General features: G+C 39.2%; 1 protein-coding gene across 1 annotated transcript in view; it reads right to left on the bottom strand.

Annotated features, from left to right (window-relative positions):
• Positions 1 to 25,660, bottom strand: part of LRRC8C (leucine rich repeat containing 8 VRAC subunit C) — an 88,857-nt gene that overhangs the window by 26,460 nt on the left and 36,737 nt on the right. The window contains exon 2 of the mRNA XM_025393134.1: positions 12,227 to 12,368. Within this exon, the coding sequence (XP_025248919.1) occupies positions 12,227 to 12,364 (138 nt within the window). The 5' untranslated portion in view covers positions 12,365 to 12,368. The remainder of the gene's footprint in view (positions 1 to 12,226; positions 12,369 to 25,660) is intronic.

Genomic DNA, 25,660 nt, shown 5'->3' with positions numbered 1-25,660 from the left:
AACTAGTGTAAGACTACAGCCCTTGTGGATAACAATAAACCAGTATCATGAAACTATCACCATTATTCAAGAAACACTATATTTTAAATGACTTTTTAAAAAAATCCCTAAAAAACTAAAGTATGCTAAATAGTTAATGAACATAAGCAAAGTTCATTTGAAAATTGGTTGTTTAGAATGAAAAAAAAAACCCAAAACACTGTTCTACAAAATACCATGAAGGTTATTAGACTCTCAGGGCAGCTCATAAAATCCAATCCATGGGTGTACTGTGAAGTACTAATACTGCTACAGAACTTAATCACAACTAGTAGTAAGGTCTCCACTGGGATGCTGGCAATACACCTCTCCACACATCAGTATGAATGGACAACCACCTGGATAAGAAAAACCTGGCTTTCACCATGACAATTATCAACAATTTTATTATAAAAACAACCACATATGGCAAAATCCCCGCCAAATTTTCATTTCTGTAAAACATATTTCCATAATATCACTGAAATAACTCTGTAACTTCCTCTAATAAGGTACCTCAATTTCTATAATTTCTTAAGTTTCTTTGGCATAACAGCAGGCGTTTTTTTTTCTACACAAACTTTAGCTGTAGTTTTCCTATGAGGGCACATAACAATATATATCATGATTTGTTGTTCACTTATTAGCATGTTATTGCATTATATCATCAAAAAATTTTCTCTTCAAGTTGGTTACTCTAACACATGAGGCCCTGTCTCTCTGGCATTGGGTTTATGCTAATTATTCTCCTGATGAAGCCCCCAGCATTCCCAATGGGCTCTGAAGACGGCTGTAGTAAAACTCTCACACTACTCAAGAAAGACCATTTGTTACCAGCTGTTGTTTTTTGTTTTTTGTTTTCCCGAGATGGATTCTCCCTCTATTGCCAATGCTGGAGTGCGGCGGCATGACCTCGGCTCACTGCAACCTCCGCCTTCCAGGTTCAAGCGATTCTCATGCCTTAGCCTGTGGAGTAGCTGGGATTACAGGCACATGCCAACATGCCCAGCTAATTTTTTTGTATTTTGGTAGAGACGGGGTGTCGCCATCTTGGCCAGGCTGTTTTCCAACTGCTGACCTCAGGTGATCCATCTGCCTTGGCTCCCCAAAGTGCTGGGATTACAGGTCACTGCGCCCAGCCTTACTAGCTGTTTTTTATAATTTGGGGAGGAAACGGGATTTTTCTGACCTCCTCATTAAATACTCCACACAAAGGTTTCCTCCACCAGTTTATGATGCAGTCCTAATCTGCATTTTTGTATCACTGTTTTTATTAGTATGACAGTGTAGTGAATTCTCAGAGCTGCTAAAGCACTGATATATTCAGTCACCCAAAGATTTCTGGAGTTTGTGCTGGGTCAAAGGCACTCAGGTAAGTAGAAAAATGAATCGGACACGAATCTTGCCTGTAAGCAAGTTGAAATCGTATAGGAGCAATGAAATAATGCCCTTAACACTCTCCGCCATACACTGTTGCTCATTAAGTGCCAATCAAGGGGTGATGACAACTGTTTTGGTAATTCATGTGGTCCCAGCTTCCAAGAGGCTATAGGATTAAATTCTTTGTCCTAACTCTGAGATGGCAGATGTAAAGCTGGATGCATACATCTAAGACACCTGACATTCATGGGGGTACAAGTGCTCTAGGACACTAGATGACTAGGTCTTGATTCGGGTCAATGCTTGTTTCAGGCCTTACCAAGTGGATCCAAATAAGAAAAAACTGAGAGGGGCCACTGCCCTTGTGCTATCACTGTACCTGCCACACTGGCCTCTTCTACTCCCTCTGTGTGCAATGTTCTTTCTGCAGGTAGCCTCCCTCTCTCAGTTCCTTTTGTTCTGTGCCTTTTCAGTCCTCACCTTTTCAGAGAGGACTTCCTTGGCTACTCTATTTTGAGGGAGACCCCCTGCACACTCTCTCCTTGCGCTGCTTTGTCTTTTTCAAAGCATTTCTATCTGACATAGTATTTTAAATGTATTTATTTGTTGGCAGGCATTTTGTCATTTTTATCACTGCCTAACTCCATTGCCTAGAAATACTATGTGTAAAGAACAAATGGTTCTCATGTCATGACATATGGATTCTCCTTGTAGCTTCCCCTCCACCCAGGTTATTCAATTTCTGGAAGCGTATCTCCAATAATAGGAAACTTACAACTTACATGACATTCTCAGAAAGTTCGTAGCTTTTTAAAAGCTTGAGTTTGCATGAGCCAAAATATTCCATCCTAAAACTTCTCTGTTGATTCTATTTGGTCTTCAAGGTGAGACCCCAGGGATAAGTTGAAGCCATTTATATGTTTCACATGGCGGCCCTTCCAGGGTCTGCTGTCCTCATTCTCATGCCCTTTCCATCTTCTCAACTTGAAGATAAGCATGCCCTCAATCAGGCCTCATACAAAGTTTTTTGGTCCCTCTCCTCTATTGGTCACAACTTCTTAAATTGTGGGGTAAAATGCCAAGAAATAAATGTAGTCTACATCTGTAATTGAAAGTTCTCAGCTGCTTTTCAAGGACACCAGGTGTTCACAATATATTAGCACATGGCTAAAACATGTCATCTACACTTCTTCATTCACTCATCCCTTCATTCCACAAAATGCATTCTTTTGGGCACTTACTTACATGGTGCCTGCTACTGACTTCTGTTCTGGGGATACAGAAACGAACCTGAATGAGGCCTGCCTGGCCTTATGGAGTTTATATTCCTACAAGTTAGAGGTAATTCTTCCAACTAGATTTTTGTTTTTTAGACAAAGGGATGACAAATATTAAAGCTAATGATTGTCTCATTTGTGAAATTTATAGTTAAGGAATTTCCTACTTGTGAAACACAATTGAAATGTTTGCAAAGAGATTTAGAGGGCGGGCAAGGTGGCTCACGTCTGTAATCCCAGCATTTTGGGAAACTGAGGGAGACAGATCACCTGAAGTCAGGAGTTTGAGACCAGCCTGACCAGCATAGTGAAACCCCATCTCTACTAAAAATGCAAAAATTAGCCAGGTGTGGTGGTGCGTGCCTGTAGTCCCAGCTAATCCAGAGGCCAAGGCATGAGAATTGCTTGAACCTGGGAGGTGGAGGTTGCAGTGAGCTGAGATCATGCCACTGCACTCCAGCCCGGGCAACAGAGTGAGACTCCATCTAAAAAAAAATTATAATTGGAAAAAAAAGGATGATATTTGGATGGAACATCTGACATGTTCTATAAAGGAAATTAGAAGAAAGGGGTGATTTTGTGTGTGTGTGTGTGTGTGTGTGTGTGTGAGAGAGAGATCGGGAGAGGGGAACCTCAGGGACAAAGGATTGAATTATTCATGCTTCTCGATGCAAAGGGTTATTAGCATCAGTTGATGCAAAACCCACTTTCTCACCACCACTCTGCTCCCCGCCACTTTTCTCTCTCATTCCTTTTACCTCTTATGCCACCTTATTCCCCTCTACCACCATAAGTGAGCATGCCTCATATAAATGTTAAGTTTATCAAATTTTTCAAAAAATCTAATTGGGATTTTATTAATATTGCATTGAATTTATGAAAAAATTTGTGGAGACATTTTCGTAAAACCAATTCTGTGCCGCTCAAGAACATGAAATGTCTTTCCAGTCATTCAAATTGCCTTATATGTCATTTATGTCTTAGACATTTAGAACTTTTCTATGAAGGCCTTGTGTATTATTGGTTAGCTTAATTCCTAGATATCCAATAGCTTTTGTTGCTATTTTGGATGGTATCTTGTTTTTTTGTTAAATCCTTCAGTTGGTATGTATCTTTCCAGTTGGGAGTATCTTAGTTCATATTTTTAGAAGTGGACACAAAATCATATTAATAGATTAAGGTTTTTTCACTGTATGAAAACTTGCTATTCCAAAACAATAGGAATTGTAAAATAGGCATAACAAAAATGCAGGATTTTACGAAGGAAATCGGTAGCATAGAAGCAGCAGCATTCACCGTTTATATTAAACAGGAGACTCCAGATATAACATAGAAACTTACCTACAATTAAAATGTAGTCCCAATGTTAGCCTAATCCTCACCACAGGGCCCCTATATTGCTGAGTGGTTCACAATGCCACCAGTGCTCTCAGTGAAGAGAGAAGACTTTGAGAGGAAGAAAGTAAGGGCAGTAAGTGGTACAGTGGATCTGTTTGCTGATATGATCAGAGGACTGGGGAACATCTCCAAGTCAAAGGCCCTGATTAGAAACACAAGGCCACCTGCCTCCATGTCATAGTGCCTTTAAACAGAAGTTTTGAATGATTCACACACAGGATCAACAACAGAGGCTAAATATATAGTAGATACCTGCTTTACATAGGAAAAAAGCCTCATATTCTGTCAGTGCTTTCTTATTTGGTGAAAAAGATGTATTATTAAACAATCAATAGGCAACAAGATCATAACAATACCTAACAATGAGAAAAACGGAAACATTCCCCATTCACTGACTGGCATTGGATGGTATCAGATAATCTAAGAAGAGCATTTAGATTCATGAACTATCTTAAACCCAAGACAGTGAAGCGAAAGGCACTCACTCCTATGTTATTCTTGTGGCCAGGAATTCAGTCCACGTAAAATTGTCAAGGTGATAGATGACAAGAAGTAAAATTCTAGGGAAGACCGAAAGTGTCAGTTCGAATAAACCACCATAAAAAGGAGGTCCCAACTAAGGCATATTTTTGATACTAGATGTAACAGAGGTTTTGAAATAGTGTTTCTTTCACAGCATTCACCACCATCCCCACAGAGATGACAAAGGTTGCTCTTCACAATTATTTTCACCATCTAAATAATTTTTGTTTCATATTCCCCAAAGACCCTAGTAGAACAGAGATGTAAGGTGGGTACATGGAAACTTTATACAACTGGGCTGTTGCAGTGGCTCATGCCTGTAATCCCAGCACTTTGGAAGGCTGAGGTAGGTGGATCACTCTAGGCCAGGAGTTCGAGACCAGCCTGGCCAACATCATGAAACTCCGTCTCCACTAAAAATATAAAAATTAGCTGGGTGTGGTGGTGCATGCTGGTAAACCCAGCTACTCAGGTGGCTGGGGTATGAGAATTGCTTGAACCTGGAAGGCAGAGGTTGCAGTGAGCCGAGACCGTGCCACTGCACTCCAGCCTGGGTGACAGAGTGAGACTCTGTCTCAAATAAAATAAAATAAAATAAAATAAAATAAAATAAGGAACATATCTGAGATGAGGTCTTAATTTTAAGCCTTCACTTCTATCTGTGATTTCACCAGTATTCTGATGTAATCAGTATTACTGATTCTAAGTAAGAATTTCTGGGCTTCTATCTATAAAATTCAAATTTGGCAAAAGAAAAATATCTACTAGAAATCCCAGACGATATACACCAGATGACTGCATGGGGGAAGTAGAAGCAAGAATTCAGGCACATTAGCAAAATGAAGTCTTCTGAAATCATTCTGGAATCTGTAATTCTGATTGCCTGTACCTTCCCGTGAACTGCCTGTGAGCATTTTCACCTGAAGGTCATTTGTCATGGAGCTGACATTGACGGCTCTAAATCAGAGAAGTAGAAATTAATTTCAATATGCCCTAAAAATCAAAGTGGGGATCAGCTCTAACCAACAAACGCACATGTCCTAACCTTTTTGATAGCGTGACCCTGCTGGCCACTTTGCTCCCAGTGACTGGGTTAAATCTTGCAGGATTTTTTTATAGGTGGCTTCATCATTGAAATAATTCTTTTTTTTCCCCTTCCAAATTCAGAAAGCAGGAAATGTCTTTTCTATGTAACAATCACAAGGCAGGTCCCCTAGGGCTTCCAGGGGGCTTGCATCTTCCAGTTCCTGTTTCTGGTTTCTAACTGCTAATTCTATATTTGGTAACGGTCTGCCCATGGGCTGTTTTGGATTTGGTCATAATAAGATAACCTGGAGTCACTGAGCAGAGATCTAAAGCAATCTTATTTTTCCAGGAAGCAATGTGTTGACCTCTCAGGATTTGGTCTATTTTGTTGAATGTGCTGAGTTTTTGAATAGTATTGTTTATAGCACAAAGTTGGGTGTTTACACTATTGGTCCTTGAGGGTGTATGACTGTACAGGAATAGGACAGACACATATACTCCTACATTCTCCTGGCTTACAGTGAGTTTATATTTGTTCTTATGTAGATTGATGTAATCTAAGGAATGCTCTTTATACATGCTCTTATTCCATGGCAGCCTTGAATAGAGCTACTTGCTCAGAAATGAATAAATATTTGTCAGACAAGTAAGGCAAGAGAGCTGGTTCTAATCCTTTTACATAAGGGCAAGAAAGAATCAACACTCCCTTGATAGATAATAACCTTAATTCCCCAGTATTTTCCAAGCTGAGTAGTGTTAAACCTATATGAATACAATCTTTTAGGAGTAAACAGGTATCAACTGTTAACTTGACATGAAAAAAGTAACTTACAAAATAGTTACTGTAAAAGCTGTTGGATTACTATTTTGTCATCGAAGAGTGTTCTTCTAACTCCACCTTAGATTTTGCCTTTTCATGTATTCCAATCTAGGAGTTAACTTGCTTTGTAAATAAGATCAGAAAGAATGATTGTGCTTTCATTTTACAAGGGGAAAATCAAGGCATAAAAATATATTTTAACAATTTTAACATCACGTTGGGAATGAGAAAGGAACTTGAGCTTCCCAGAGAATCCGTTGTTTAGAGTTATCAGTCATTAAGCCATTTTTAGTGGATTATCATAGCACAGCTAAAATAAGAGCTTAAATTCTTCCCCTACGGGACATTACTTTGTTATATGGATCCTAGGTAGTTTTACTTTAATAATGTATAACATGAATTCTTTCTTGTTTTGTTAATGCTTACTATAGATTGCAAATTTTTCTTTTTAAATAGCAGGTATATAGTGAATGCCCCTTAAAATTTTAATTTGTAATTCATAAAATTGATGCTTTTTGTAACTATTTTCTCTTTTTATCATTTTGTACTTGCTTTTACACTGAAAATCCTGTTTTATAAGCCAAACTTTGCCCTCATAATCTGTGCAATTGTGATGGTTCCATAATATTTGATAGCAGTGTGCACAGGGGTGACACACACCTGGAGAATCAGCCTAAGATTGGAATCTCAGCTGCATCCCTCTTGGCTTTGGGACAAGTTATCTAACCTTCTATACTTTGGAATTCTCATCTGAAAAATGTGACTAATCTGCTTTCACAGGTTTGTTCTGGGAACTAAATAAAGTACATACAGATTCTAGCACAGGTTCTCTTGCCAGCGTTACTCCATGGATGTGCTTTTAGCATTCTGGATAAAACAATTCTGTTGTGTGGGAATGTCCTACCGATTGCAGGATGTTTAATATCCCTAATTCCACCCTCTCCGAAAAATGCCATCTGGGCCTTCCAGTCACTGTGCCAATCCATGAGGGCTTTGTAAAATGATCACACTAAATATTCCGTTAATGCTGAGTTCTCCCCTTCATTCCTCTTATTAAAATATATATTTTGGTTTTGTATACTCATTCTTTGAGACTTCATTCAATTATCTTCTCCTTGAGTCCCTAACTTCCAGTGACTGAGATGACAACATCATATTTGATGCTCTTGAGGCACCATTAAGGCACTTACACATTGGAAGACACTGTTTATGTGTTTCTATCATCTTCAGACTATTAGCAATCTGAAGGCATGGGCTGTGCTGTTTTTCGTTTGGCATCTAGCACCCCACACAGTGTCTGATACATTGCTGATGCACAGGATTGTTTGTTGAATTGAGTAGACCACCCCATATGAATTCTGTGCCCTGTAGCCTTCATATTCTGATGCAAAATTTCTTTTGGCATCTCATTTTTTCTCTGAACCCTGTCATCTCAGACAACACTTCCTGTACCCAGTCAACTGGCATCAGATTTCTCTTTAACGGCTGAAGAGATGAAAGAGGCCTATGTGTGACCTCTCTGAGCAGGAGCCACCAATTGTGGGAGGTAACAGTGGTGGTGCTGAGAAGGCTGGTCAGTGGGGAGCTCAAAAGGCTTCTGGACTGTAGAGAGACACTGTGGGGTTGTGCTGCAGGAAGATGATTCTGACCAGCACACAGGAAAAGAGGTTTAGCTTGTGCTTGAATCCCCTCCTGAACTTACTGCAGGCACATCTCCTAAATGATGCTCATTATAGACATTTTCATAAATACACTCTTTTCATTAATTTCATTGCAAGTTAACTACTTATTCTAAAAGATTTTCTGTGTCCTTTCTCTTTTCTGCACTTCGCATTGCCATGGAATATGTAAACAAGAGAAACAATTCCCTGTGCTTGTTAGGCAGATCCTGCAGCAGCGCTGTGAGCCACGGCACAGTAGTGAAGACAGGTTGAGAGTGCTCCTGCTAATCTATGCCACCTCCCTCTACTATTTCCCAAACTAGCCACCCCAAATCTAACCTTCTCCTTGAGACCCCTGCTCTTCTACCTTCCTTGTTGCTAATTCCTGCTACATCCCTCACCCTCACAATCTCTCAGTAAATGTTGTTTTCTCCATCACAGAGAAACAACAAGCCATAAGGCACAGACTCCCATCTTTCTGTCTCCCTAACAAATAAAAATGCATCTGTAGCTCTCATTCCCATTCTGGTGGAAGATGCTTCCTTCACCCAAATCAAGGGTAATCCTTCCTCCTGGATCCTGGATCTTCACCTCCTTCCTCAGGAAATTGACCATCACTAACCCCAAACTCCTGGGTTTTACATCCAACTGATTACTTAATATCTCCATGTTGATGTTTAACATATATCACAAATTTAACATGTTTAAAAACAAACTTTTCTAGTTGCCGAGGTCTAAAAATCTTAGTCATCCTTGATTTCTTTTCTTTTCTTTCTTTTTTTTTTTTTTTGAGACAGAGTCTTGCTTTGTCACCCAGGCTGGAGTGCAATGGTGCAATCTTGGCTCACTGCAACCTCTGCCTCCCAGGTTCAGGCGATTCTCCTGCCCCAGTCTCCCGAGTAGCTGGGATTACAGGTGCAATGCCAACATGCCTGGCTAATTTTTGTATTGTTAGTAGAGATGGGGTTTCACCATGTTGGCCAGGCTGGTTTTGAACTCCTGACCCCAGGTGATCCACCCACCTCGGTCTCCCAAAAGTGTTGGGATTACAGGCATGAGCCACCACGCCCAGCGGATTTCTTTTTTTCTCTTGTATTTCACATTTAATCTTTCAGCAAATCTTGGTGGGGTTTCCTTCAAAATACATGCAGAACACCTGCTTTCACCCTACTCAAACCATTTAATTCATTTCTTGCCTGGATTATTGCACTGGCCTTCCAAATACCACCCTCACTTCCATCCTCACCCCCTATAGTGTATTCTCAACAGCTGTAGTAGTCTTGTTAAAACATAAATTATGCTAATCCTCTGCTCATTATTCCTCCAAACACGTTCTAACTCACTCAGAACAAAGCCAAGCCCTCCAGTGGCCTAGAAGGCCCTACATGATCTGGCACCCGTTGCGTCTCAGGCCTCACCTTTCACTGCTCTTCCCCTCACTCACATTTCTCTGGCACACTGGCCTCGTGGATTTTCCTCAACATTATAGAGGTAATCCTGCTTCAGGCCTGTAACATCACCAGGGGACTTTCTAGGTTCACCTTAACATTCAGACTTACAAGATTACCATAAACTTCATTTGGCACCAGAATCACTTTAGAAATACATAGATTAGAGTCACCAGCAAGGCAACATCAGTCTTTCCCCATTTAGGAAAATCTTCACAACTGTCCATGTAGCTGTCCACACTGCTGACCTCCCCAAGCCTCTCCTCCCCATATCATCTCCAGTGCGAGGAAAAGAGATCCACTTTAGGTAGGTTCAGAACTTACCCTGGCTTAAAAGCCTTGTGCCTCAAAGGAACCAATATCTCCTGTAACTCAATAGATCAATCTTTGATGTGTCAAGGAGCATGCTGAATCACAAGTTTCACCACAGTCACAGAAGTCCAATGATACAGCTTCCTACCAGGCATTTATCACTCTTCCAGCCCAGATACAGTTGACCAATGAGTGGTCATTTATGCCATAATGTTGCCTAGTAACACAGTTAACATTTGACCTTTATCGGGTCTCCAGGGAAACAGAACTAGAAAACTGAGAACGTGAGAACATCATAAAATCCAACTCTTCTGCAGAAAAGGAAGGGTCCTGTGCCTTCCTTTCACTATGCGCCTCTTGCTCTTGCTGTTCCCTCTGCCTGGAAGCCTCCTTCCAGGACATCTGCCTGGCCTGCTCCTGGACCTCTTTTAATTTCTTGGCCAAAAGTCACCTTTCCAATGAGGCCTTCCCAGGCCATCCTATTTGAAGATTGCAGCTTCTATCTTACCTGTAGTAACCTTCTACCATCTTTGCATGCTTTATTTTTTCCCATTGTCTTTATTCACTAACATATTTACTAATTGATTTTGCTTATTTTGCTTATTTTCCCCATAGAATTTAAAGTCCATAAAGCTGGGAGTTTTGTCTTTTTTCTCCTTCATTGACAATTCTTAGTAGAACAGTGCCTGATACACAGTAGGTTCTTCAACAACTATTTTCTTTATGAATGAATTTATGCCCCTTTTTTAAGACAATAACATCTCACTGGCACCCTTGTTGGAGGGGAGGGGGCAAGATATTTTCAGTGACCAAATAAAAGACAGCATGGTGTGAGGGACGAAGAGCAGGAACTTTGGAACCAAATCACCTGGACTGAATAAAGGCTTCAGTACTCACCTTGGGAGGATCCTTAACCTCTCTGTGCCTCAGATGTCTCACTTGTGAGGATAGTAATAGAACCTATATCTTTGAGTTGTCATGAGGATGACATTTGTTAAAATACACGTAAAGTGTTCAAAAGAGTTCCTGACACATAGGAAGCAGTATGTGTTACTATTTTTAAGGCCAACTTTTAAAAGTCCTTTATTTTCACTCTGTACCACTTCTAGTGATTTCTCTCTCTCCCTATACCTCCTTTTCCAGCTGATCTACCTGAAACATCACTTCTACCCCATAGCTTCTATCATACGTTGATTTCCATCCACTTATCCAGCCACTGACCTAAGATTTCTAATGATGCAGTTGCTACTTTCCCTTCTTAGCCCCTGAGTTAGTTGTGTTGGCTGCCATCATTGTCCATGGCTTCCTTTGGCTTCTGACCTACGCCTCTCTCCTGGTTTTCATCTGTCCTTATGGCTGCCTCTTCTCAGTCTTCTTCAAGGGCCCCACTTTCTTCTCCATTTACTCTTTAACGTTACTACTGACACTGCCTTCCCATCACATTCTCCCTGGGTGATTCTCCTTGCAAGCATGGCTTCAGCTCTCATATCGACACCCCAAATGTGCCGGTCCTACTGACAGCTTCCCAAAGATGTCATGTTCTTTCTCCCATCCATGACTCAGAGCTTTCTTTTCTCCTCTTGGTGTCCTCTGACTTTCAGCTAAGGAGAGGTTCTTGACTAACTTCAGCTGGTTTTCCAAGTTTTAATTCAACCACCACCTTTTCTTTTATTCCCAAACCAAAGTGAGGGTTTCTCTTCAGCATTCCCTTAGTGCCTTATGGACACCTCTACCATAGTATAACACAAGTTATTTTGATTGCTAGTTTATTTATTTCTCCCCTAGATATGAACTACTTATATGTATCCACGTCCTCAAAGTATGGTACCTGGAACATAGCAGCTACGTAAAAAATACCCGGATTCAATACATACATAGATGGCATCTATATAAATTTTTATTGGGTTCTTTTTAAATTCAGAACTAAACATTCAGTAAAATAATCATATCTCATCAAAATGTTAGTTCTTTCAGAAAATCTTATTAGGGGTAAGGGTAAAGGATGAAGAAAAGCAAAAAGTTCCACTTTGGCAATATCAATGGTGCTGGATATATGCTACATTTCACTGTGAAGCCAGTTTGGAAAGATAAGGGGCCCCCTTTGATGTTAGTGACATCAGACATTACTTGACTATAGTCAATTGCTCTTTGGGCTCATTGAAATCTTTCAAGTACCATATTTACCTTATTAGGAAAGCCCAGTAAACAGGTGTTTCAGGTGATCTGCTATGATTACAGATACATCTACAGAGAACAGTGACTGATACTTACATGGTTAAAAATCACACAGCCAGCTCTCTAAAGAGGTTTCATTGACTTGTGTCTTGCTCTGGCCCCCATTTTGCCAGGGATCTAGGCACCTACCTGTAAAGTACATCCAAACACGCCGATCATGAGCATGGCTACCGAGAGGTAATCGGTAAACACATCCCACCATGGCTTCAGCACTCGGAAGGCAGGCTGCTGCTCAGAGAACTGCCGGAATTCTGTCACGGGAATCATGTTTCTGAGAAAGGAGAGATTACTTGTAAATTAATTTATCTTCAAGTACAACATACTGCATTGTTACCAAATGTGGCTCCAACTCCTCACAGCAGAGGTCTGAATTAGTTCAAGAGCTGTCAAGACACATCAATGTTTTGATGAGCCACTGAATAAAACCACCAGTTGAGGAAATAAGGAGACCCACATGTCCAATAACAAGGTTCCCTTTGTGCCCCAGGTGGGACAGAAAGAACATGGCCAGACACTTGCCAAGTCCCAGTTATTTCCTGGACCCTCATTTCTCTTAAACAGAACATGAAGATGCCAGAAAGACTAGAGCTCATCCCTTGAAATGTTTTTGCTATTTATCTTACCATCTTGGGTTATTGCTTTAAGCTATTTTTTTGTTGTTGTTGCTTTAAACTATTTTTAAGTGTAATTTTAGCATTCATTTGTGTTAATTCTTTACTGAGCCCTATTTATAAAGCATTTTGCTCGTTCTCTGGGAAAGGAAAACAGTGTTTCAACGTGGTCCTTGTGTTTTAAGAAGAAAGGTCTTATTGATGGTAGTGGGTTGAGGAGGCCTCGATTTTTCTTCCTTGTTTCCTTTTTGTCTCCATGCTTGTATCTTGATTTTTTACTCTGTTTCCTGTACTTCTCACATTTCACTGTGAACCCCAAACTTATCCTAATTTTCTCCTCTGAGACAACAGTTTACTCTGGAAACTCCTATCTCTAACCAAATGACAGAAGATAAATGAATAGGGTGCACCCAAGGCTCTGGGAAAGGGGAAAAAGAGGGACATTCTTTTCTTGATCTGCCCCCTCCTTTCTTACTCATTCTCACTGCCTTTGGTGTGACCCAGGACTTGAGGTTAATTATCCTGCTACTGTGAGGAGAAATATTCTTTCTTTATCTTATGGCAAGGAATAAGGGTGGCCAAGGACGGCCAAAAAAATTTCACCTTCCTTCCCTAATACTGAATTAAGAGCTAGACAGACAATAAACGTCCCAGATAAAAGCAAAGCCTCTTCTTTGATTACAGCTTTGGCAACAATTACAATGTTATCTATTCTGTCTTGCTGCATTGTGACTTTTTCTTAAACAATAATTTGTCTTCTTTTTGAATCTGTTAACACAACGTTGAAAATTTCAACAGCCTGGCGATGTTCTCCTCTCTGACCTACCTACTTGACATCTATTCAGAATACAATTTCCTCATTTTACTGAAACACAACTTTTCTTAACTCCTTTCTGTTACCACCATTAGACTACAAGTTTCTTGAGGATAGAATCTACATGTTCTGCCTATGTGTCTCCTTAAAACATGTGTTGCAGGCAAACTGCACAAGCTCAATACATTACTTTGTATATTTCGAGTGTGATTAAAATTTCAGACTAGTCCGAACTTCCATTTTCCTGACACTAATGGCCTCTTTTTTTTCTCAGTAAATTATTACAGTGCCACTGCCCAAATGTTTGATAGTCGCAGTTGTCTCAGTGGCAGTAACAGATGGCATAAACTCATCTTGACTTCCAAGTTCCACTTCAGAAGCTACTGTCTTACTCTATTTTGCATCCCCATTACTTGCCATACTGCTGGAAAAACAAGAAGCTATGAACAACTGTCTGTTGAATAAATTCTGATGTTTATTCATGAAGCAATGCTCATCCAACTCAGATTTGGGGTGACCCTAATCAGCTGCAGTGGCAGGGATAACTAGCAAACCACCTGTGTTATAGTCTATTGTTCCTTGATAGATTTGGTTGTTGTCTCCTCCATAAGTTTCTTTACATCATAGAGGAAATTGGACTTATTTATAAAAGTGAGCAACAATTTCAGAAATAAAATGCACCAATATAGAGCAGTGGCTCTCTTAACTTTTTGGTCTCAGGAACCCCTCATGCTCTACAACAATGAGGAGAACCCCAAAGTGTTTATATGGGTTACACCTATACATATTTGCCACACCTAGAAGTGAAAAACCAATAAACTAAAAATATATGTAATTTATTAAAAAGTAAACTCATTAATCAACATATATCATCATGAAAAATAACCATATTTTCCAAAACAAAATTAGTAGACCAATGAAATTGTTCTAAATTTTTGCAAATCCCTTTAATGCCTGGCTTAATATAAAAGACAGCTGAATAGAAGACATATCTGCTTCTGCAATCTATTATGATATGTTGTTTTGTCTGAAATTTCCATCTATTGTGATATGATATGTTGTTTTGTCTGAAATGTATGGACCAAACATGGCCTCACAAAGACATGTGGTTGGAAAAGGGAGGAGTATCCTTTTTATATCATGGTATATATTTATTTTTGATACCATGCTAAACCTTGACTAACTTAGTTGCAATATGGAAACTGGAAACTATATCAAACAACTTTTTAAACCTCATTATATTAGAATTAATTAGTGGCCGGGCTCAGTGGCTCGCCTGTAATCCCAGCACTTTGGGAGGCCAAGGTTGGTGGATCACGAGGTCAGGAGATCAAGACCATCCTGGCCAACATGGTGAAACCCCAACTCTACTAAAAATACAAAAATTAGCTGGGCGTGGTGGCATGCACTTGTAATCCCAGCTACTTGGGAGGCTGAGGCAGGAGAATCGCTTGAACCCAGGAGGCAGAGGTTGCAGTGAGCCGAGATCATGCCACTGCACTCCAGCCTGGTGACAGAGTAAGACTCCATCTCAAAAAAAAAAAAAAAAAAAAAAAAAAATTAGTCTATCTTGTACTTTGAATGGATCTTTTTACACATGTATGATTTTGTAACACATGCATGATTTTGTAACATCATGCATTGGTAATTTGGAAAACATTGGATCACTGATTTATCCAGATCTTCCAAATGTTGGCACATTTCATCATAATAAAATATTAAGATGTATTTTAGTAATAATATTTAAAAATTCATTAATATCACCACTGCTATCATCAGAAAAATGTTTAAGTATTGGGAAGCTGTCAAGTTCATAGTGGTGACCACAAGTTTTCCAAAATTCTAATTATCACTTGAAAGTTTGAATTTTATTGCTGTCAACAAATACTTTAGTTGTTCTCCTTGAAGTGTCAGGATCACTTCATTCATTTTGAGGATATATATGGCACATACTCAAGTCTCAATAATCAGTTGTTTTATTCAAGTAAAAGTAGTATGATGTGATAAAGTAGCTCATTCTGCTTTCAACTCCATTACACAAGAGCTTTCTCTTGAGACAACCATTGTACTTTGGAATGCAGCAGAAGTGCTTTATGTATTCTTTCCATTTGATCACATAGTGTATTAATAAAATATGCAGTCAAAGGTTGAGAGTTATCAAAACAATAATTTTTACTGCCTCAATAAGGACAGTAAGTGAACCTAGTTTTTTAATTGCAAGTATTACCAGTGAAGAACACAATCCCTTCAGTACAGTCGGGTGCCTCTATCTTAAATAATGTGAAGGTGCCTTACTAACCATGGCTTTTGTACCATCAGTGAAATAGGCAAAAAACACCTTAGCATTACAAAACAGTTTTGACTTCACGGGGTCCCTTAAAAAGGTCTAAGTTGCCAGGCTTCCATGGGCCACACTTTGAGAACCACTGAGGCAGAGGGTCACTGTTCCTTTATCTAAGTCTTAAATAGGGAGCTAAAGATCGATCAGCATAATTTTATTTCTAGCTAAACATTTTTCTATTTTAGAAATATAAATATATTTCCTCCAACCTTGATTTTCAACTTACTACAAAGGATTTTAATTTATCTTATCAGTAATGTCTTTGGAAGTATAATATTTTTAATTAAATCAAGAGATTCTGGTATCCTAATTTTAAAAATGAAAACTATTACATCTCTGCTTCTGTAACCCTTTGCAGACATTCAGATTCATTTCCTTATTTAAAATACTTATTGTAGGCTGGGTGCGGTGGCTTACACCTGTAATCCCAGCATTTTGGGAGGCCGAGGTGGGTGGATCACTTGAGATCAAAGGTTTAACACCAGCCCACCCAACATGGTAAAACCCCATCTCTACTAAAAATACAAAACTTAGCCAGATGTGGTGGTGTGTACCTATAATCCCAGCTACTCAGGTGGCTGAGGCAGGAGAATAGCTTGAACCTGGAAGTCAGAGGTTGCAGTGAGCCGGGATCGTGCCACTGCACTCTACCCTGGGAGACAGAGTGAGGCTCCATCTCAAAAAAAAAAAAAAAAAAAAAAAAAACATGAAAGCATGAAACACCTAACACTTATCAACTACCAAGTCAAATGTCCTGTGGCCATCTCCAGACCAGAAAAAAAAAAAAAACTTATTACAAAAACTATTTTAGTAGATCCATATTCCACATAACTTTACTTCTCAAAGATACATATTTTGGTAAAGAATATTGGTAAAGTTGGCCGGGCGTGGTGGCTCACGCCTGTAATCCCAGCACTTTGGGAGGCCAAGGCAGGCAGATCACAAGGTCAGGAGATCGAGACTACTATCCTGGTTAACATAGTGAAACCCCGTCTCCACTAAAAATACAAAAAATTAGCCAGGCGTGGTGGTGGGTGCCTGTAGTCCCAGCTACTCGGGAGGCTGAGGCAGGAGAATGGTGTGAACCCAGGAGGTGGAGCTTGCAGTGAGCCGAGATCACACCACTGCACTCCATCCAGCCTGGGCAACGGAGCGAGACTCCTTCTCAAAAAAAAAAAAAAATTATTTTATTTATATGGCTCTTCCTAAAATAATATGTTCCCATCCCTCCCCAGGATAATTTTTGTATTTCTTGTCTAGAATTAATATCCCAGAATGTATTCTGCTCTATTTATCTATCCATGACCTAAAGAATATGAAACTTATTCTAGTGTGATTCCAACATGATTGCTAACACTGTTTTATGGCTATCAGATGGGTAGAGTTAACATTTGTTTTGTTCCACATTTTTTCTGACAGTGGGTAAACAGCATCACCTTTAGCACAATCATACATCATTCAAGGAAACAAGAACCAATTCCAAATGATAGTAGGTATCCTGTCAGTAACCCATTTTGATTAGTGGCCCTGATCAAAATGAACACAAAACAATTTAATAGTTGCTGAGTACATGAAATAAGAATTCAACAGAAAGAACCCCATGTGTATTACTCATCTGTGTTGTTGAATCCAATGGTCAGTTCTCATTCCTTCTTTTGTTGTTTTTTTGGAGACAGGGTCTGGCTCTGTCACCCAGACTGGAGTGCAGTGGTGTGATCTTGGCTCACTGTAACCTCCACCTCCTGAGTTCAAGTGATTCTGTCTCAGCCTCCTGGGTAGCTGGGACTACAGGTATGTACCACCACACCCAGCTAATTTTTGTATTTTAAGTAGAGACAGGATTTCACCATGTTGGCCAGGATGGTCTCAAACTCCTAGTCTCAAGTGATCCACCCACCTAGGCCTCCCAAACTGCTGGGATTATGGGCATGAGCCACTGTGCCTGGCCTTTCATTCCTCATCTTATTTATGAGCAGCATTTCATGTAATTTGACCATTCCTCCCTTGGCTTTTAAAGGACACCATAGCCTTCTTGTTTTCCTTCTACTTCCCTGGCTATTCCTTCATTGTTTCCTCCTCTTCTTTCTGACCTCCTTTTTTGGAGCATCCCAATGCTTACTCTTAGTTCCTCTTGTCTTCCCTAATGCATTCAGTCCCCTTGTGATTGCATCTGGCCTCAATGTTTCAATATCATCTATACTTAACACTTCACAAATTCATATCTCCATCCAGACTCACAGATCCCACTACCTACTCGACATCTCCTCTCGGATATCCACTAGACACATCAAACTCAGCCTGTCCAAAACCTACTCCTGTCCCAGTCCCCTATTCCCCATCCCCATAGCAAACCCTTCTCCACTTATGGCTTTCCTATTCAGTAAATAGCTACTCTGTCTTTCCAGCTGCTTAGGCCACAAATCTTGGAGTCATCCTTGACTCCTCTCTGTCTCATAAAATCACATGCGGTCTGTCAGAAAACCCTCATTTATTGTGTTTTTTCTTTCTTTCTTTTTTTTTTTTAGATGGAGTTTCTCCCTTGTTGCCCAGGCTGGAGTGCAATGGCGCGATCTTGGCTCACTGCAACATCTGCCTCCCAGGTTCACGCGATTCTCCTGCCTCAGCCTCCCGAGTAGCTGGGATTACAGGCATGTGCCACCATGCCTGGTTAATTTTGTATTTTCAGTAGAGACGGGGTTTCTCCATGATGGTCAGGCTGGTCTTGAACTCCTGACCTCAGGTGATCCACCTGCCTCAGCCTCCCAGAGTGCTGGGATTAGAGGTGTGAGCCACCACACCCAGCCTTGTATTTCTTGATGTATTGCATCTCTACTTCCACAAGAATGTAAGTTTCATGATGACAGAACTTCACTTATCAGTTCTATTGTGTTCATCAATGTGTTACAAGTACCTAGAAAATAATGCTTGGCATGTATTAGATACTCAACTAATGTTTGATGAATAAATGGGTGAATACATAGTAATTTGAGTTAAGAAAGTGGGATATAATTGCTTTTGCAATTTTTATTACTGAAGCTAAAAGCAAAGTATATGTCTGACCCTGTCATGGTAGGAAGATCCCACACACAGGGCCAGGACATTAGCATAGCTAAAGCCAGTGTGAACAAGGGCAAAAGAGGTAAGGAACAGAAATGCCATGATTTTAAATTTATGGGTTCTTTTCAGTTGTACTCAAAGGTTCCACAAATCAAAACAAAGTCATCAGAATATGCTGAAAACATCAGTTGTAAAACAAGTTGCTTTTCTTTTGGCAGTGCAAGGATGGAAATAAAAAGCAGGAGAAAAAAGGCAAAATTTCTCAATTACATAAAAATTATACCTTTCTCTCTTGGGAGAGCATGACTGTAGATTGTGTTTTATTGTACAGTTGTGGCATTCATGACAAAATATTTCTAGGAAAATCCACTGAAGCAGAACATAATTATATGGTTCTGTAGAAATGTATTTAATTAAATGAGAAAATCATAAATGGGTTATAAAATTTTATAACCTGAAAAAGGTCAAAGAGATCATCCAGTCCAGACCCCTTACTTTATGGCTGAAAATCCTGAGCCAAGAGAGATTAGGTGACTTGTCCGAGGAACACAGCTAATGGTGAACTATAACTTATAACCAAATCTTTCTTCTGTCCATCTAGAGCTCTTTGCTAATACCACATGATGCTGACTGGAACTGAAAGAAGTTAAACTGTATTAAGAAACAAATAGTTTAAATAGAATTCTTCCTGTACTCAAATTTCTCTTTTCATGTTTCTTATTTGACAATACAAAAGAAAAAATAAACGTACATTAACACATTTAAATGATTCTTAAGCTGTACTGCCCTCATAGCATCATAAAATGATAGAACTCTTGACTCAAAGGAATCTTAAGAGGTAAGCGGAACTTGCAACCCAATTAATACTTCTATCTTATCTTTTCCTTGGAATACTTCTATCTTATCTTTTCCTTGGATAGCTCCATGATATTGTATGTTCAATTAATGGACCAATTACATTATTTGGAAAGTCTTCAAGTTAAGCTTAACCTATTTTTCTAAGGGTGTTGGTGGGGGTGGCAAAAGTACTTCTACCTAGCAATTTTAGTTCTCTTTTAAACAATGAAGATATTATTCCTTTCTGATTATGCTCTTCACATATTTAAAGAAAAATCCTTTTAATTGTGTGTACTTCAGGCTGTACATCTCAAGGCCTTTGCTTTACATGATAGTTTCCACAGTTACCTATATTATTGTAGTCATAGGTCTTTGAATCCACTAAAAATCTATGATCAGTACCTGCTTTTTTCCTCTCACAAGCATAACTCACTTTCATTCACTCATGTGCTTGCTATAAATTATGAGAGGGAATTATATGTCAGGCACTGTGCTAAGTGCTGAGAGAACCCCTCACCCACATGTACACTCATGGGAGAATATTCATTGAAGAAATTCCTAAAAAAACATGAATTGAAACTCCTTTGTAAATGGGGTTGATTATTGTTTCCTGTACCAATAGTGCATTTAAAGAGGTTGTTACAGTATTTTTATTTCACCAAGGATAGAATTTATATCTCATCTCTGTATCTTCAAGAAAGCAGCACAGTGTCTTAGAAGCAGCCCTCGATACAAATTTGTTATACTGAAATAGACTTATCCAGGCTTATCACTCACACAGATAAAGACACACTCAATCGAGCATTTTGTAGTAAGGACCAACTCTTTCATTATGTTATTATCCCCATAGATCGGCCCTGACATTGCAATAAATGAGAGAGAGACTATTACCGAATAGCTCCATGTTGTAAATAATGATTATTCAAAGAACATCCACTACCGAAGAGAATGTCTGAGATGAGGAAAGAAATCAGGAATAATTTATAATTTCAAAGTTAAATATCATTGAATTTTTAATATACAATGTTCTGTCACTAGTGCTAAAGAGGATGTGTTGATCAATAATGTCTTCTGAGGTCTTAGCTCGTACCCAAGAAAATGGCCAAATGTGACTCCCTTGTCAGAACACGAACCTATTAAGAAACAGGTGATAGAAAACAAATCTAAACATTAAAGGATTATTAACAAAATAATGATCTGGAATATTGCATTTCTAAATCTCACTGAGATCTTAAAGCTTTAATTTCTTTGGGATTATTGTCAAATAGCTTCAGCTATATGTATATGATACTAATAATTATTTAATGCCTATTCTGCACAATTCAAGTGCATTTAAATTCAGAAATCCTTTCTGAAGTGAGGCTAAGCTGAGATCTAATAGTCCTTTAAAAACTGTTCATAGAAGATTATCACCAAATGTCAGTCATTTCTTTCCATATCTCTGTTATTCTGAGTATACCTATAGTCTCTCTCAGAAATGGCTCAGCTCTCTGTATCTTACTGGCCTTCTTAGTCACCTCTTCATTCTAATTTTTTTTTTCTGTCTCCTTTATCCACTCTTCCATGAGGTAGCATGGATATACACCCCTTCCCAATCTCAATCAGATTCTAAACCCTTGAAAAGGCTGTGTGTTTCTCCTTGAACTCTCAATATCATTGGCTGTGGTTAAGGCCAGGTTTTCAATCACCTTATCAGTCTCAACATCCAAAAGCTAAGTTGAATTCAACTGGGGAAATCTGTAATGACTAGTTTGAGGATCACTGATCTCTTCCTTCAATGTACAGAAAGAGACTGAGGTTTATCTCCAATCCAGTTTTACCCCTTGAACAAAGAGGGCACAGGGTTCTAAGCAACAGGTCCTAACAAGGTTCTAACACCACGAACATACAGCGCAGCCCAGAAAACCCAGGCACGGCAGGTGCTGGCAAAGCCATCTGCGGGGAATGCTGCTTGCTTTCTGATGAAGGGCAGCAAGGAGAGGAGGGTACAGAAGGCAAGAAGACTCCTGCCCTCAAGAGCATTAAAACTAACATTTCTTGTTTATTTTGTAACTTCTGGAATTTACAGTTTTCTGAAAAGGCAAGGGATCACCTTTCATTTTATATTCCTTGCTCTGGGGCCTAGAATACTCAAAAAAAAGGTTTGTTTGTTTGTCTGTTTGTTTTCTGAGTTGAACTCTTAATGATTTCGTAGGGAGAAAGTTGTCTTTTCTGTTCTGACAAGAAATGTAGCTGGTTTTTCAAATACCTTTCCATAAAAATAGTTGGTAGACTGGTACCTGCACTAACTGTCAACCAAAAAGTGTGATAGGGAGGCTAAAGCAACTTTTTGTCAAACACTTTTCCACTTGCTTTTTGTTTTGTTAAATAGGGGTAACATTTAAAATTTCCAGCTATGTTAAATATAAAAAACTAGGAAACAAAGTAACACTGCTCAGAAACCAAGAGACTGATGTTTAAAGTGACAGACTGAAAGACTAACGGGTTTAGAGTATGATCATTTTTATCTTCCTTTTCAATTAAGCTAATCTTTACAGGAATCTACCATTTAAAATGTACCGTCTAGTATCAGGGACCATGGAAGATTTGATAGTTGCAGAAAAACACTAACTGTTGACTAATTATCTTTGGAGCTTTTCAAGAAGGCTGCCTTCCATCTCATGCCAGCTGTTGACTGGTCTTTCCTGTTGGATGAGCTCAGTAAAGTTCGTGATGGAAGGAAAAATTTCAGGTCCTCCAGCCTCCAGGAAAAATGGCTCTTTAGGAGCATTAAAACTGATATGAGGGCCCGGGCGTGGTGGCTCACACCTGTAATCCCAGCACTTTGGGAGGCTGAGGCAGGTGGATCACGAGGTCAGGAGATCGAGACCATGGTGAAACCCTGTCTCTACTGAAAATACAAAAACTTAGCCGGGCGTGGTGGCAGGTGCCTGTAGTTCCCAGCTACTCGGGAGGTTGAGGCAGGAGAATGGCGTGAATCTGGGAGGCAGAGCTTGCAGTGAGTCAAGATAGCACCACTGCACTCCAGCCTGGGTGACAGAGCCAGACTCCATCTAAAACAAAACAAAACAAAACAAAACACAACAAAACAAACAAACAACCAACTGATATGAATGTACCTAAAAATCAGAATGTTAGGTTTTGTCTGTCCAGCTAATGAATATATAATGCAAGGCTTTGTATCTAAAGGAGAAATAATGGTTGGGTTTGGCTCTATATTCAACACATTGATTTAATGGCCATCTTTTCCAAGTTAGACATGTTATGAGTTCCCTCTTCTAAGTCTTCTTTACTCACAGCAGAGCTAAATATCTAATGCAAAGACATTTGATGCTCATAGAGTCACACATTCTAGAAGCTGAGAAAGGGCATGGAAAGTTTCTTTATAGGAAGGCTCTAGGTGGATATAGCCAAATGTTATTGGTCTCTCAAATCTACGTTGTGCCAAATATCTATATGAAAAATATTTTCAGAAAATATGAATCATTTAATTAAAATACATTGTTTCTGAAGATAGATATGTTCTTTAATTTAAAAACAGAAAAAAAACCTATCCTCCCTCAAAAAGAAATAGTGAAACTAGGTAACGCATTACACGATAGCAAAGGCCAACAGTCTATGTAGATCCTGAGAAGTCATTACAAAGAACATAAATAATAGCGACAGGGGCCTTTTGGTACTAATCCCACAACTGGAATGTTCTTTCAATACCCACCCAAGTTGCTTTGTTAACTCCCATGCATACTGCTGACCCAGGTTCTAGCACCACTTGCTCAGGGAAGCTGTCCCCAATCTCTCTGACTCCGTCACATCCAGAGTTTCAGGCTGTCATTGTGGATACCCGCTCATGACCCCTGTCAGAGAATACTTTCCATTTATTTGTGCTCTTGGATTTACATTGGTCTTCCCTAGGCTATAAGCTCCATGAAGGCAGAAATAATTTGTTCTGTCCACCACTGTTTTCCCTAAACTTCACAGTATTTGGCATATAGTAGGTGCTCAATATATATTTATTGGGTAAATAGATGAGTAATTAAAAAGAAAGTTACAAGAATGGTCTAAGTGTAATATCTTGGATTTATTAATTTGCATCCTACGTCAGAAAAAAAAGTAGAGGAAAGAATATAAAGCTCATCAGCTAACTTGGAACAAGATCAAAAGCAGTGCCATCTTCATTGACAAACGGTACAGTATTTTGAAATCGCTTGGAGTTGATATTATTAGTAAGAAAGCTGGCTTGGAGCCAGATGAGGTCTTCCTGAGAAAACCATCTCAAAGATATCCAGAGCCTTGCCAAATATATTTTTAAAAATGGTTTAAAACCTAGAAGACAAGATATGGAAGTCTAGTAATGTATCAACTTGCATGGTGACATCTAAAGCTGATTTCAGAACTGATTTTGCTCAGCAAATTCATCAGGAGGATTAACAAGGCACATTGCGGGTGCTTGAAAAGAACAAAACTGGCTCAAAAGTTGTTAAATTGGGAGGTTTAAATATATTAATCACAAATGCTGATAAAAAGCATAGAAAGGTCACAGGAATTCAATTAAAACTTTAGGACGAGTAGAAAAAAGTATGTAAGAAAGAAGAAAAAACTTACTTGTAAAAGTCCAACACTTCAAAGAAGAGAGATCTTTGGAAGTTCTGAAGAAGGACTTAGGAATGAAGTGGATGATGTTTTGGGTAGTGGAAAACAGGCTTAGGGCCAAGGGAAAGGACAGGGTTTATGAAACAACTGTGGGGATGTTTGTTTTTACTTGCTCTTGTAATGTTTGATCTTCTTTTCCAATGACCCATCTTAAAAACTTAACACAGACTAATGTTTTAGGAATCTAAAACATTAGGTAACACAGACATAAATTAAAATAGTTTCTACAAAAATAAATAAATAAATAAATAAATAAATATCCACTCAACAGAGAAATGGAAATTGGTGGAAATATAAGTTGGTTCATTTCTATTCAATATCCTTGGATACAAACACAGCCAGACTTGGGATTCTTGTGAGAAAGACGTGGGATGTAGGGGAACGGGGGTGGAGAAAGTTCTAGGATCTTAATGTATCCTTGGTCTTTCTGTTTCTAGAGGCTGAATAGATTATCAATGGAGATAGCTACTGGAGTACAAAGTTTCCAAAGGACAGATGCAGTGTCTTCGAAAGCTTTATATTCCTAGCACTTACCACAATGCCTGGAACTTGATTCATTCTTTCTATAAGTAATAGAATAGCTTTATCTGCAAGGTATTGAGCTCATTAATGTGAATAAAGTGATGAGTAAGACAGACATAATCCCTGTCTTCATGAACCATGCCTTATGGTGGAAAGACAGTAAACAATGACACACAACCATTTAATCACAATTGTGACAAGCAAGATGAAGTAGAAGTTTAGGACACTCTGACAGTATACATTAGGACCTCAGCTGCTGGGGGTTTAGGAAGTGATGCTTGCATGGAATTATGAAGTATAGTATAAGTAGTAATAGTTAACTAGGTAAAATTGGAGGCCAGGGCCAGGAGAACATTCCAGACAGAGTGAAGGGTCTGCAATGTAATGGCTTTTTTTTTGTTTGTTTTACCCCTCTTAAAATGTTTCATTTTGCTATCCATTACTTATAAATGTTTTGTTTCTGTTTATTTTGAATAAGGTTGGACACTGTCATTTTCTATCTGTAGAGACATAAGGATGGGGTAGCCTGAGCCAGTCCAGATGATTTGAGACAAGGAGGGCAACACGTGACATGCTCTTGATGGAACTGGCAAAGAGTCACAAGACTCATTCACCAAAAGTTGTTTTGTACGGTATGTGTGAAAATCTACCCATGCTTTCTGTAGACTCATGTAAAGCTTCACAGCTTCACCTTGCATCTGGCTGTTAAATGGGGAAAACTGCCTTCCAGA

The sequence above is a fragment of the Theropithecus gelada genome, chromosome 1 (genome assembly GCF_003255815.1).
Source record: "Theropithecus gelada isolate Dixy chromosome 1, Tgel_1.0, whole genome shotgun sequence".
Taxonomy (NCBI): Eukaryota; Metazoa; Chordata; class Mammalia; order Primates; family Cercopithecidae; genus Theropithecus; species Theropithecus gelada.
Note: the sequence above shows the minus strand (reverse complement) of the source record. Positions and strands in the feature narration are given on the sequence as shown.